The sequence below is a fragment of the Haliaeetus albicilla genome, chromosome 7 (assembly GCF_947461875.1).
Source record: "Haliaeetus albicilla chromosome 7, bHalAlb1.1, whole genome shotgun sequence".
NCBI classification, from domain to species: domain Eukaryota; kingdom Metazoa; phylum Chordata; class Aves; order Accipitriformes; family Accipitridae; genus Haliaeetus; species Haliaeetus albicilla.
Window position 1 is genome coordinate 13,217,407 of NC_091489.1, and position 14,502 is coordinate 13,231,908.

A 14,502-nucleotide genomic window follows, 5' to 3' on the forward strand; every position below is an offset into this window, starting at 1 on the left:
GAAAGCGGGAGAGAGAGCAAAGAGGGCGCCGGGAGCAGAACCGTAGATAGCTCCTTGAATATCAAAGTACGCCTGCTAATTTCCTATTTGTTCCTGGATGCAAGGCTTTTCACTTTGATCTTACGTATGAGATGATGCAAAGCATGGCCCTTAGAGGTGCCTGAGTAGGAAAAGTTTTCCAAGGAGAGGAGACGCTAGAGGTGGCAGAGGGAGTTGATCTCTCCTGGATTTGAGAGCACCTTCAGAGGTTTGTGGCCACATTTGTTAGCGGCGAAGAGCTGGGTGGTGGGGATGGGCCTTGGCCTCTGCGTAATTTTCCAGCCATGCGGTACGTGGTGGCTGCAGTCCTCCGCATGCAGTCCTTGGTATTTCCAGATGCTGTTAATTTAGTCCCCGTTTCCCCGCAGTCCTTCGCGCGTTTGCGCAGCCGAGCTCGTCCAAGCTGGTGGGTTTCCGCGCCGTGAGAGCATTGCAGATGTGTCGGGGATGCACTTGCTCCAAGCGGTGCGGGGAAAGGCGGCTCCGCCTGGCCAGCCCCGCCAAGGGGGCCCGCAGGCTTCGCCGGGTCCCCGGCAGCCCGGCCGAGCCCCGCGCCCTCTTTAAAGGAAGCGCGATTTTTTTGTGCGTCGGCTTTGGACAATTTGTTATGGTTTAAGGCTGTGGAGCCAGCTGTCTGCAATCTGATGTAATGTTGCCCTGGAAACCAGAAATGAAACACTTAAGCATTCACCACAGAATTACTACATACAGCATTAGCCAAAATAATTAAAAGTTGAGCCATATGGGCTTTCAGATGGAAAAATTTGGAGCGGAGGAGATGGAAGTTAAGTTGTTCCTATTTGCAGTACTGCAAATCCGTTTGTTTTCCCCTTGGTGTGTGGGGAGAGGCCTGCTCCGGCGGTTCGTGGGGGAGATGGAGGGGCCCCGGCCGTTTCACCGGCGCGTTAATGACGCCGAGGCTTGGCCTAACGAAGACGGCCGTGTGCCGGGGGCTGGGGGAGGCGTTGGCGGAGGGGTGCGCAGCGTGGCCTCCTCCTGTGGCGGAGAGCCTCCGGCCTAGCCTCTTGCAGATGCGTCGTTCCCTCTTCAGTAGACTCTGTCTACCCCTTTTGCAGTGCTGCCGTGCACTGAAGCACTTGTTGAAGGGGGAGAGGGCGAGAGGGGGGCTGGCAGCCAGCTGCGTTGAAGCCCCGTGCCAAGGCCTGGCTGCTAGAGCTGTCCAGGAAGACATTTGCCCAGCCTGCCACGCGTTGGGGAGATTGGGGCGATTTTTCTCGTCTGAAGTCAGGGACAGCCACCAAAAAAAGCAATTCGGTCACTGTGGAAGTGGGGGGGGAGAGCGGGTAGAGTGGGTCAGGGAAGTCAAAGCATCGAAGTTCGGTGATTTCCAAATATGTCGCTTATGGCCTGAATGCTTTACATTTCTGCTTTCTGTTTAATATTAGCTGTAAAAGAAAGCATGGCTTGAGCTGGAAGATTAAGCTCTGTTTCCCATGTGCCAAAATGGAAACTTTTGATAATTTCAAGGCCTTTTTTTAAAAAAATTGTTTCAAAAACAGGAAGCGAATCTAAAGTAGTCCTTTTTCAAAATGGTTTTATTTTCAAGGAATCAGCATTATTCGACAAGAAAGTTTCCTGAGCGGCACCACTGGCGTAGTCACCGACGTTTTTAGGCCTTTTTGCATGAACTTATTAGCCATCCTTTTCCTTTACAGAAGATTTTCCGTGCCACATGCTACCCGATATGATAGGAAATAGGTTGCTGTAGAGGGACTGACTTTGTTTTTAGTCAACCCATAATCTGGCGGCTCCCGTTGTTAAACGTGAGCTGTTCTTGCCTCTCTTGGCCAAGCACTGGCACTGGGAAGGGTCTGTCACTGCCTGCAGAGGACCCTGGCTCAAAGGGTGCCGGGAGTCCTGAAGCAGCAGGGAAGACCAGCTGGCACTGGATTACGATGGGACTTTATTTATTTTGAAGTGTGGTGGGGACTCCCTGTACCACCCACTTGGGTTTGATGTCAGTACCTTGTGCTGAGGCTATTTTGGCGCTCGCTTTCGCAGTGGTAGTCATGAATGCAAATGTCAAACATCGTAAAAGCTTTCGTTGTCGTTGTTGAGTCTTCTTAACTCTGAGGGGGACAGTTCTTTATTGGATACCAGTGGTGCAAAAGTAAGACTAGTTGTTTATTCTTTGATGAAATCCTGAGCGGGAGGACCAGGTATGAGCTGTTCTCTAAGTCTCATAGAGCTCACAATTTTACAAACAGTAGTCTTGCAAGCCAAGGGTATACGAAAAGTAACGAAGGAAGGCAATGACTTAGAGTAATTGCATTTAAACATTTAACGCATCTTGAGTGCAGGGTCCGCATGATGGTTGCTTGCCAGGATGCGCTTAACGGCCTAAGAAGTCTTGACTGAACTTCTTGATTACGGTCAATAATCCATTTGTCATCATATCTAAATATGTCTGGCTCGTTGTTTGACATGTCATTAAATTGTCCCAGCCATAATCTCTGAATTAATGCTCATCTTGCTGTTTAATTTATGTTGATATAAACAAGTCTGGTACTCCTCTTTACAGCCCTGTTTTTCCTGAAGGAAGATTATTAATTACCTAGCCAGCCTGTACCCATAATAAATGCACTCCTGCAGCTTTCAGATGGCAGAATGGCAATTCCTTCTGCCATATGTGGTCCATTTGGTATTTCTTCTTGTTTTGGAGTAACATGAATGAAGTTTGTGGGAAATCAGTAATTGACAGTGCCCTTGTAGAAAGTGGCTGAGAGGTTGCTCTGGTATGGTTCTGCTGGCCTTGTGAGGTGCGTGCCTGCGAGGCAGGCTTTCAGAGCTGCCCCGGCTCCTTCAGGCACTGTTGTGGCTTTGAAAGTGTACCCGTGCAACTGCTAATTGGTGTCCTGCCCCATGGCATCTGCCGTTATTGCCATATCCTGATATTTAAGTGTATTAGAAAAGCAGAAAGCATTCTTATATTTGGCCTGTCTTTTATTCAGCCTTCAGATAAGCAGACAGCATTTTTGCTGAGGAAGATGAGAGGGTGGCTTTTTTTTTTTTTTTTTTTTTTTTGGCTTGCATTTAGTGGGGATTTTTTCTTTTTTAAAAAGTTTAATTAAGGAGAAGGAGACAAAAGGATGAGCGTGCCGTGGAAGCCCAGATAGCTGTGCCGACAGGAAGTTGCATGAGGGTTTTTAGAACTGACCACTAGGAATGCGGCGAATTAGCTGGGACCGCGGGTGAAAACAAAGTAAGGTATATGATCCATACCACGCTCCAGCTGGAGCCCGCACTGCGCACAGGAATGTGCAGCGGTGCACAGTGCCAGGGCTGTCCTGGCCGAGCCAGAGAGCCCTGCTGGCCTCCTCTCCTCTCCTCTCTCCTTCCCTTCCCCCCGCCGCCTTCCACATTCTGAACTGATTAAAACAGAGGAAGTAGCACATTGAACGTTGGATCTGGCTCGAAAATCGAAGTCGTCTTCTCGTTCACAAGGAATGGATTGTTTCAGCTTGTTGTGTCACTGCTGCTGGAGAGAGGGGAATTTTTTTTTGCCTCTGTAATGTTTGATACTTGAGGGAAAACAGCTGGAACCAAGCATACTGGATCAGATGCGAAACGAAACGGGATGCTGGGGAATATGGACTGCACTGTATATCTGAAAAGGTCAGAGTTTTCCCTTGGTCAGTGCTGGAGGAATGCTGTGTCCATCTTAATTCCAGCCTCAAGAGCCTTCAGGAGGAGTGTAGGGAGCAGGGAGGAGGAAAGGAATATTTTGTAGCTGTGGCAGTTGGTGAGCGAGGCAGATGAGGTCTCCTCCTTCCTTTTCCTTCCCGTCCCTTTCTTGTGCTGCTGTTTTTGATTTTCTGGGAAGACTGGGGGGAAAAAAAGCAAGTCGTCAATGACACAGCATCAGTTTGGAGAAGCTGTTTATAACCAGGTTTAAACAGCAAGTTCTGAGATGCCAGACAGACCAGTGACTGACCCAAACCACAGGAGCATAACTGGTATGGTAAGAAGAGCCCTGGGAAAGAGCCCTGCCTGAAACGTACTGAGAGAGGACGTGGAAGTAGTTATTACACAATGCATGGGAAGAAAGACAAGGGCAGGAATGCATTTTAATGCCTAGGATCTTACATTGCACAGATTTAGAAATCAAAATGGTATGTCATGCTTTCAGAAAAAGAAAAAGAAAAAGAAAAAAAAAAAAGAAAACCCTCAGTAATTTAAATGTTTCTGTCTGACCTGAGCTGAAAATATAACACCAGTTACAGAGCTGCATTGACACAGCGCAGCAGATGAGCTGGGTTAACTTGACTTCAAGGAGCAAGCCGTGGAACTACTGTTTTATTAATATTCCCTTTGTTTCTTTGCCAGTCAAGAGAACAATCCGATGATGAAACAGAGGAATCGGTGAAGTTTAAGAGGTTGCACAAGCTGGTGAATTCTACTCGCAGAGTCAGGAAGAAACTCATAAGAGTGGAAGAAATGAAAAAACCCAGCACAGAAGGTAAAATGCAACATGCATATGGTTAAAACTGCGTGTGTGAATACATGTTTCTGTTGAGAGGGGACAGAAAGTGGAGGGCTGGAGGAGGGAGGGGTGGAGTGTTCTTAAGGGATGATAGGAAAGACTGCCTTGTTTATGGTGCGTGCCTTACCCAAGTAATTGCGTTTTGAGACTGTAGAAGGAGGAAAGTGACAGCCTAGAATGTGGTTACTGCTGATCTCCTGGTATTCCCAGAGCAGTGCTGGAGAGTCCCTCATTAAGAGATTAGGACTTGGTTCGTGTTTTATGCCCCATGCTGGGGAGGGAATGAGACAAGGAGCAATCCCAGCCGGCTGCCCCACAGGCTCAGCAAGGAGCTAAGAAGAGCGACCACCACGTTGGTCCCTCCTCCAAGGCCTGGAACAGCACACAGGTGAAGCTCTTGCTAGTTCTGGGAGGGTAGGAGCCGGTTGGTGGTATAGTTGCACCACATGGCATCATCCTGTGGCAAAAGTACAGAAACTCTATCAGACATTCTTGTGGGATAGCGACTGCCTCGTGTAATATTAACTCCTACTTCTGGGGGAGCCTGCCTGCAGTTTGGCTCCTGAATGAGCCCTGCTGCCAAGAGAGAGGGGGAGAGAAGGGGGGAGGAGGAGGAGGGTGGGGAAACGGGAAGCAGAGTTCAGGCCCTGGGAATGGCATACTGCAGAATTAACTCCGGATGACCTGTATCTGTGTGTGAGCAGCCAGATTAACGGCGCCTGAGCCTCAGGAGCCTCTCTGGACAGCCCTGGTTGAGTCCTCACTGGAATTGTGGGCACCCCTCTATGTTAGTGGCCTTCCCGGGTCCGTATGCCAATTCCCCTCGGCTTTGCAGTGAGCTGAGCCGTATTCTGATTTCTTCCTAGTGCATTTAAGGAGAATGTGTGCATCTTCTTGGGTATGTGGCAGGAAGCTGTTGGCAGATTTATGATCTAGCCTGTGTCTCTCCTGCGTGATGATGGTTTTACGGGCCAGTGTGAAAGGCACGGCCAGTCTAGAGCTCTGGACCGGGCAGCTGTCTTGCTCTGAAAAGGTTTTGTCACCTCAGAGGGTGAGCATAAAGCTGAGTTACCTTGGAAGCAAAAACATGGTTTATGAGAAAGGGCAAACAAAACAGGGCTATTTTTCCCCGGCTCTGAGGAAGGGACCCCAGAGAGGCCTTTCCTACCCCCTTCCTCCCTGTGGGCCTGGGAAAAGCTGCAGGGAGCAATCAGCCAGAGGCCGGGGTGGGAGCAGCTGCAGGAGCAGGCAGCCCGGGGGCCGCTGGGCGTGCAGATGCCTTCCTGCAGTGTGACCAGACTTTCTCGTCAGCATGTTAACTGTCTGGTTTGCTCTCTGTTCCCTCTCTTGCAGCGCTTCACCACTGTATTTCCTTTTCTCTTTCAGTCTTTCACTTCAGTGTCCCGGTTCCTTCCAGGGTTTTTTTTGTCCACAGTTTTCCACGTCTGCACCCCACAGAAAAATCACTGAATTAACAATTGTTTCAAAAAAAATTTGCTCTGCTTCCTTTTTTCTCCATCTCCTGCCTGTCTTCTCTGTTTTAACTCCAGGCTTTTCTGAATGAATTATCCGTAACTCTGAGTTTGCACTTTATCTAACACTTTGTAGATTGGCTCTTGAGAAACTGTAGCAAAACCAGTTATTGCTAAATAACAACATGGATTACTTCTCTATAACTTCTGCATAAGTAGAAGGCCCCTTAAGTAGCCAAGTCTGCATTAGGAGCGGATATCTATGACTCTTCTTTCAGTAATTTCTACCCACACCCAAATTTTCATGTGGCATATTAGAAGTGCTTCATAAATGCTGTCCATCCTATATCTCATAATGTAGGTCTGTATTCCCATTGGGATACGTTAGAGGGCTCTGCAAGATCACAAAAAGTACTGTGGTCAGATTTGGGGATTGCTGCCTGGCCTTCCAAGTTACCTGTGGTTGACTGGATCGGTTCTTGAGCTGCTTGCTGCTGTTACTTGAACCTGTGTTATGAATGTGAAGTAATGTGAAATACTACATGGCTAGGTTTTGGGGAGCTGGCTATAAAATTTGAGTAACATCAGTAAAATTCCAATAAATTCATCAGTGTTCAACAGCCTTTAACAAAGCGTGAGAGCAGGCTTGGTTTGAAAACTGACGTGCAGTTCCTCAGAAGAAAGATTCCTCATAATCCACCTCAAAAATTCTTCACAAAGAACAACTTTGCCAAATTTCCCTTACACATTCCTGTTTTTAAAGAAAAGTACACTAGTCCCAGATCCTTCTCCCACATTTCTACTGTTGACTCTGTTATCACACTAAATATACATCTGGATGATCTGATACTAGAATGTGCCAATATCTGAATCCATGTGTCTTTTGTATTAGTCTGCTCCTAGTAAGCTAAGTAACTGAAGCTTCCTAATTCCTGGGTAGCATTCTTATATAGCATTTAAAAACAAATCACATCTACATCTGTGTCGTTATGGCTTTGTGTCATGGACTCACTCCAGATAACATCTGTTACAGTGTTGACACACAATGCATATTTTACAAGCTGTTTAAAAACATATTTACTCAGTGGACTAAAATTGTTTATCAGCACATATTCAGTCCCAGGAGAATGTCTATTTTCTGTTCAAATTGAGAAGTAGAGGGGAAAAAGAGCAAGTTGGACAGTCCAGTGAAAGTGGTGTCAAAATCAGTCTCCAGTCTACAGACCCACCCCAGAAAAATTGTCAAGAGTGAAAGTTGTGTGTCAGATGTGATCCACAATCCCTTTACTGTCACAGCGAGTTTTTATCTTGGTAAAATAGCGTCTTAGATTTCAGCAAATGTAGGTCAAATATGTTTTGCCAACAGAGTGAACTGAAGCTGGGACAGGAAGCCTGTACAGGGCAACTAATGTTCTTTCACCTTGAAATGTGTCCTCTGTTACTGAATGAGCGAGTTTAGTAAATCATAGGTATTTTGGTCATGGTTCAAATTTAGCTCTGCTGTAAGACCACGGAAGCAATCAAAGATGAAGGCAAAGTTGGGTCAGACAAGAAATAAATAGTCACATTTCTCTGTGTGTTTCTGATACATACCTATGAATGCTGTGAAATTTGTCAGGCAGGACTGAGGAGGATGTGTGCTCTTATTTGACTCTTTCCTTGTTACTGCATCTAATACCTGAGCCTATACTTTGCTCAGAAGAAAACACCAGAGAAGTGTTTCTTGAAAGATAAATGTGAAAAGGACTTGCATTTTCAGGTCCTTTATTCCATTCTCTCCACTCCAAAAAGGAGACCTGGCTGTTTGCCCACCTCCAGCACTTGCATTGCAAAAAGTCTTCTTCCCTTTCTGTGAAATATATATTTGGTGAAAACCAAGTGTTTCTGTCATTAGCAGGACACTGTTGAAATTGGCACACCCACAATTTGACCTACCTTTTTTTTCTTTGCATCTGTTTAAGTAAATTCTGTGTGATTAAAATTGGTGTCTCTTCATCTATCGAAAACCCCAAACTTTTAATTTCATCCTGGAGCTCAGCTCCCTAACTTTCTGGGAAAAATACTGCTTTCTGCAGCAGCAACAGCACTGAGTATTGGAAAACTGGACCTGAGAGATACTTGTTTGGGTTTTAATACCTGGGTATACTTCTGACCTATTGTAATCTCACTAGAGCTGAGCATCATATGCAAGTATCAGAAGAAAAACATGAGAAACAGATCCCAGTTCCAGCTTTTAAGGATGTTCTTAGTGAGAGCATCTGTCAGATAAAAGAGAGAAACTTAAAATAATGATGAGTTTACTTACAGGATGCTGTCATCTCTCTACTGTTAACTCATCCCAGAACTCTCACTTCACAAATGGAAGGAAGGAACTGCTTCAGATTTATCCACTCACAAATACCTTCTGGGCTGCTTATATCAGGAAGAGTTTTCTTCCATTTTAAGTGGATGATATCTTAAATAAATACAATAAGGCTCTACAGGGAAACATCTTGGAGAATTATGAACGGTGACACGCATTGTGCTGCTTTTGTCCCCTGTAGGTGTGGAAGAGCACTCACTTGACAACTCTCCTATACTGGATGACAGATCGGCACTTTATTCTGGAGTTCACAAGAAGCAATTCTACTTTGACAGTTCCTGTGAAAAGCAGCCAGAGGACGACTCGGACTCACTTACTACTTCTCCTTCATCCAGCAGTCTTGATACGTGGGGAACTAACCGGAAGCTGGTGAAGACCTTCAGCAAAACTGATAGCCGTGGCCTTATCAAGCCTCCCAAGAAACTCGGGACATTTTTCTCTTACCCAGAAGAGGAGAAGACCCAGAAAGTTTGCCGCTCCTTGACAGATGGGGAAATGAAGAAGAGCCTCGGCTCTCTGAGCCATGGGGTAAGTACAGAAAGCATTTGCTTTTATGACAGCAACAGGCACAAGCACCATCTTCTGGTGTCCCTGGAGGAGATTCAGAGTGTAAGGAAGCAGATCCGATTGAAGAAAATGGATACTAACTATTCCTGTTCCAGAGCTTTTCTTTGCCAGCGCCCTGCTAGGAAAGGAGCATCCCCTGCAACTTGCGACCTACAATTACTGCGGCACAAAACGAAAGGGGGTGGAGGTTGTGGCTTCCCAAACAGAAGGCTACGAGGGCGCACTTCTGTCAGCGAGTTCAATATTACCTATGTGGTGGAGAGAAGCCTGTACAGTCACCTCAACCTCTCACAGCTGGTGCGTCCCGTTACTGACAGGACCCTGAGCAAGGCTGACAAGCAGGACCTGAGGAGATGCCTGCTGGAGGAGGATGAGGAGGCCAAGAGGAAGTGGGCTGCCACAGTGGATCGCTGTACTAAAAGGGTTCTCTTGAGAATCCACCAAAAGTCTGTGAGTCAAAGAGTTGCCATGAAGGTGGTCTTCCAGTTTCTGTGAGGTTGCAGTCAACACTTTCTGCTTTATACTTTTAACTAAAATCCAGTGCTTCTGCTTAGAAACTCTTAAGCACTGTAATTCAGCTGTAAGGGAAGAGTTTGATATAATCCCATCAGAGAAGAGTTTTGTTGAGTTTGCAGTTTCAATGTGTACAAAGTAAGTCAATGAGAGAGAGCAAATACGACAAAATGCTGCTTTTTAAATTAATCTAGTGCAGAAATTGAGATCGCTGGTGAACAGAGGAGCTTTGAGATGCTATAAACATGTTCTTTGTGATGCTTTGGGAGTTGGTATTCTCTTAAAGGGATACTGAGAGATGAACAAAATTTTCAGAGGATTAGAGCATCCTTAGTCAACTGTGCTCTGTTTCTCTCCTGCTGTCATTGCCTCATATTGGCCCTTCCCTTCTCAGTTTGCATCTCATCAATTCACCCACCCAGCTCTGTATTCTCTACACACAGCTGCAGAAAGACAGGAGGTTTTACATTATCCAGACACTGCCCTCCTGCTTGCTGCACACCACCACCAGAAGTGCCCCTTCTGCTCTGTCCCCAGCCACTGCTCCTTCTTTCTAGCATGGGGTGAAGGTGATACCTTCCCTCAGAGCGTTGTGGAAAGGGAACAAGGGGTAGCCAAAAAAGGAAATTGTGCTTTACAATGGGAAATTAAGTGATTTGAGTACTCCAGACGGATCCAAAGCTGCTTCCTGATTATATGACCCAGTTTTGACAGTTTCCTTAACCATGATGCTGAGTTTCCTAGGAGCTTGCCTTTGGGGCCAGCCAGATCTCCAAAGCTGAGCCAGCTAGTCTGTTGTCTAGTTGACAATGTAGATATGTTCCCTACTTCAGTGGGTGGAAACAGCAGTGCACCCATAACATTAAGCAAGATATTCCAGGGAACAATACAGTAGAAACAGCTTTCCCTCTTGAACTACAGATTTTATTTTGAGAGGTCTCTGCTTCTATTTCTTCAGGTGTGAGGTAGTCTCAATATAATATTCAAAGCTTTAGTCTCCTTGAATAACCTGTGGGAGGTGAGCAAGCCTTCATGGTTCGCTTTTTGCTCTTTGGCCACAAAACAGATAGGTTTTTTCTACCCAATACCACCATTCTGTCTTGGCAGCTTCACTATTTCTTCTGCATTGACTGCTTGTCCTGCCACTCAGAGAGTACTGTTTATGTTCATAGACATTGTACTCAAAAGACGTTTTCCCGTGAGGATATTACAGTGATAACAGAAACCTTGAAACCTTACTCATCCTTCTGTGGGTTGAATAATAGGGGTATCTCAGGCAAGAGAGCATACTCATACATGCTAGAGATGCCCCATAATTAAAAATACCGTTAACTGTCTTTGTAAATATAGATGACAGAAACAAGGTTTTCAGTTCTTCTAATAAGTTAGTCTCGCCATAGTAATTTCATTATGAAAACCATCTGGACTGATTTTTGCTTATTCATAGAGATACAAACAGAGAAGAAATGGATAGCGTTTTGTTGTTGTTGAGGAACTCGGTCAACTGTTCCTCCATCTTTGTTTGAATGGGATAAGTGGTGGAGACATGCTGCTTTTACTAGCTTTTTCAGCACACTTCTTCCTGAGACTGCCAAAAGCTGGCAAACTTCAACTAATGCCACTCCTCATTCCTAGAAACACTTAATGTTTGTTTGCTGCAACCTCAGGGAAATTGCAATGCCTATGTATTCAGTGGAACCGGTCACTCTGTCTTGCCTTGCCATTCATTTTTGTCATTTATATTTGTTTCAGTGACCTGGACATGCATGAAATCTTCAAATCACATCAGTTTTTCTTTTCTCCCAAAATGGTAATACTTTTAATTGCATGGCCACTCCATTGAATATCCCTCTCCTCATCCACAGACCTTTTGTTTGGTACAGTATTGCCAGGGTCACTACTAGAATCCAAAGGCAGAAGTCAAATGTTAAATATATGGGGAGGTCCATAATGAAACAATAAGCATCATTAATATGGTATGTTTGTTCAGAAACTTTTAACCAACAGATATTTTGCTCTCTGAGAAGGCTGCTTTAGGAGGAGCTCTGGCTGGTTTGACAGACAAGGTTGCTCAGAGCAGTTCCAGATGTCTTCTCTTCGTTGCTGGGATTACCATGTGCTGTAGGATTAGTTAGAATGGACTCTTCACAGAAGGACGACATTACTCATAGCTAAACGTGCTGCGCTTTAAAAACTGATCTTATTACTTGTGGTTGGTCTCAAATGCTTTCCAAAAACAATTTTAAAAGCTATGCCATAGTCACATTGCATTCTGGAAAAAAACACTTTAAAAAAATTCTACATCACAGCACTCTTTTTAATGTGTGTGGGGCCTAGACAAAGCTGGCTTTGAGTTCTAGTAGTTGTGGTGCGTACAAAAACTGTCATCCAAGCACTGTAGGTGCACAGCACCTAACATAAAAGCTAGAAAAGAAGACTTTTAAAAAGCTGTTAATATGCATGCTGATTAGCAGTGAACAAGGCGGGAGGAATGTTTACTTTAATAGAACTAATTGATATAATTGTTTATTAAGTGGCACAGTTTATAGAGCTTGCTTCTTCCTAAGAGAGTGTCGAAGCAGACTGGTAGTTCTCAGGTGGTGGGTCTTCACTGACTCCCAAGTACACACTCACTGTACTGATTGGGCAGTCCCTTGTAGGTATGATCTGATGCTTAGCTGAGTCTTAAGATGTGTTCAGAGTTACTCTGTTGGGTAGTTCAGGCCCTAAAAACTTACGGTTCGCAGGTGGTTGATCTTCTGCCTCCTGTTTGTCTCAACTCTGACTCTGAAGAGCATACTTACAATAGACATCTGCCTGTCTCACAACCCACACTCAGAGCCCTGAGTTGAAGTTGTGGAAGTAAATTGTAACTGCCATGCCTTCATTTCCCTGGATTGCCTTGTGAGACTTCTGTCAGGGCCAGGTACTTGAATACTGTGCAGCTGGTTGTTCAGTGGCCAAATAAGAAGTCAAAGGTTTTACCTTTTGGATTGCAAAGCAAAAGCTGGATTCTCTCTGAGTGCCCTAAGTGTCTGGTCTTTTTTCAAGTGATACCAAAGCTTTAGCAGAGACTCATCTGCCACAGTTAAACAGTGGTTGGCTATGGGAGTGCAACTGTACTGAGTTTGGTTGCTCTCTGCTCTTGGGAGGGAAGCAGTGTCATAGTGCTGATGTTCTTTTTTTATTCAGGATGATTATGATAAACTGCATCTGTGCATTCAACCAAAACCGAGTCATTCTACGAGGTGATTGTGGCACTGTAAACATAGCGTACTTTCTCCCAGAAGTAGCTGAGCTGCTACGTACCGCCATAGGCGTGATGCTAAATACCTAATCTGGAGTCAGGGCTTGCTGAGTCTCTGGGGACACAAGACTTATGGATAGCTGGGCTGGTTTTTCCCTTGTCTTATCAAGGGCTTGCCCTACAAGGCCTCTAGTGTATCCCTGTATTTCAGTGCAAATGGAGTCTGTGCAGCTATTCCCAGAAGGTAGGTTATTCAATGCTTTAAAAGATCGGTGGTTCTCTGTTTCAGTGCTACTACGGACTTATTTATGAAGGCAGATGGGAGCGCTGAGGTGGAGTTGCCAGCACCCTGGAAAACTTGATCCATAAGATCAACAGTTCCCTCGGACCAAAAAGTCTTTTTTCTTTTTAAAGAGTAGGCAATAGATGACTCAACAGCAGCAGACCTTAGGCCAAGGAGTTGTCTCTGGAAAAGCCAAATGACTCAAATTGCTTTATAACAGATTTCTTGATTTATAATCTTCCATCTTTTTGTTTGTTTGTTTCCATTTTTTGCAGACATTTGTGTTTTCACTGCTGTTTTCCAAATCACAGATGTTTTGAGTGAGCTAATCATTGTGATAGAACTGTATCCATCCTTTTTTTTTTTGCAGAGAACCTGTAGCTTTGGAGGATTCGACTTGACAAATCGTTCCCTTCATATTGGAAATAGTTCTGACCAAATGGTGAGTTTAAGACAAGAAGGCACAGACTTGAAATAGCATAAAATGAAATGTGCAATAGAGTTATAATAGACCGAAGTGTAATTTAGGTCTGTAATAACAGTTTGGGGATCCAAGAAAACAGAGTATCTTTGTTAACCTCAAACTTCCTTAGCTTTGAGAATAACATACCCGCCCATATCCATGTGTGTATAAGTATTTATATACCGTATGTGTAAAGAGGCAGGAACAAGTGATCAAAGCACAGATCTGGGGGCACATCTGTGGGCTATTCTTATGTCTGACTTCCTCAGAGCATCACCCCAGGCAAAACATAGGATTACTATACTTTCTTGGTAAAAATATTTAAATAAAATACTAAATATAAAAATATTCAATATAAAAATATTTATATAAAAGTATAAAAATATTAAAAATATAAAAATATTAAAATATTAAATATAAAAAATATTTAAATAAAAATATTTACCAAAAATATTGGAATGATGAGGCACACTTTCATTCGCAGAAGATCTACAAGTTACTTGGGTGGAAGTCATTATGTAAGAGATTTATTATTTGTTTTCTTATTGTATCCAAGAGCTCTGGAGTAGACCAGGGTCCCATTGTGCTGGGTGCTGCACAATTGATCTGAGAGCTCTTTGTGTTTAAAAAAAAAGAAAACAACACCTCCCCTGAGAATTAATTCCATTTTATGTTACTTATGTTGATCCTGGTGTTACTTTTGGTCAGTCTGTGGCCAAAAATAACAAAACAGAAATGAGCCAGAACATTGTATCAAATGAAACTGCCAACGTATTTTTTCCTTTTGTCCATATATGTTTCTCTTTTCTATTTCAACATTGGCTCTGATAACTTCTCTGTTCAGTTAAATCAAGTCTAAATTGTGAAACATTTTGTATGCCAGCATTATATTATTTTTCATGTCAGCTGGGGTTTTGGGGGTTGTTTTTGTTTTTCTGATTATTTTTTTTAACATTATAAATTACCCCTAAGTTGGCCAAAACTGGGGATGGTTATTTTATTCATCAACTTTCAACTCAGTAAAATGTTAACTTCCAAACTTACAGTGTTTA

General features: G+C 44.0%; 1 protein-coding gene across 11 annotated transcripts in view; it reads left to right on the forward strand.

Annotated features, from left to right (window-relative positions):
- The window catches only part of LOC104316278 (SAM and SH3 domain-containing protein 1-like), a 571,787-nt gene that overhangs the window by 534,328 nt on the left and 22,957 nt on the right, over window positions 1-14,502 (forward strand). For 7 of the 11 annotated variants that reach the window (XM_069786968.1, XM_069786969.1, XM_069786966.1 and 4 more), the window contains 3 exons: window positions 4,387-4,519; window positions 8,559-9,394; window positions 13,358-13,429. In XM_069786968.1, coding sequence (XP_069643069.1) covers window positions 4,387-4,519; window positions 8,559-9,394; window positions 13,358-13,429 — 1,041 coding nt within the window. Of the gene's footprint in view, window positions 1-68; window positions 248-3,272; window positions 3,676-3,772; window positions 4,173-4,386; window positions 4,520-8,558; window positions 9,395-13,357; window positions 13,430-14,502 lie in introns of those variants that run through there. The other 4 variants (XM_069786977.1, XM_069786976.1, XM_069786974.1 and 1 more) reach the window with 4 other exon arrangements.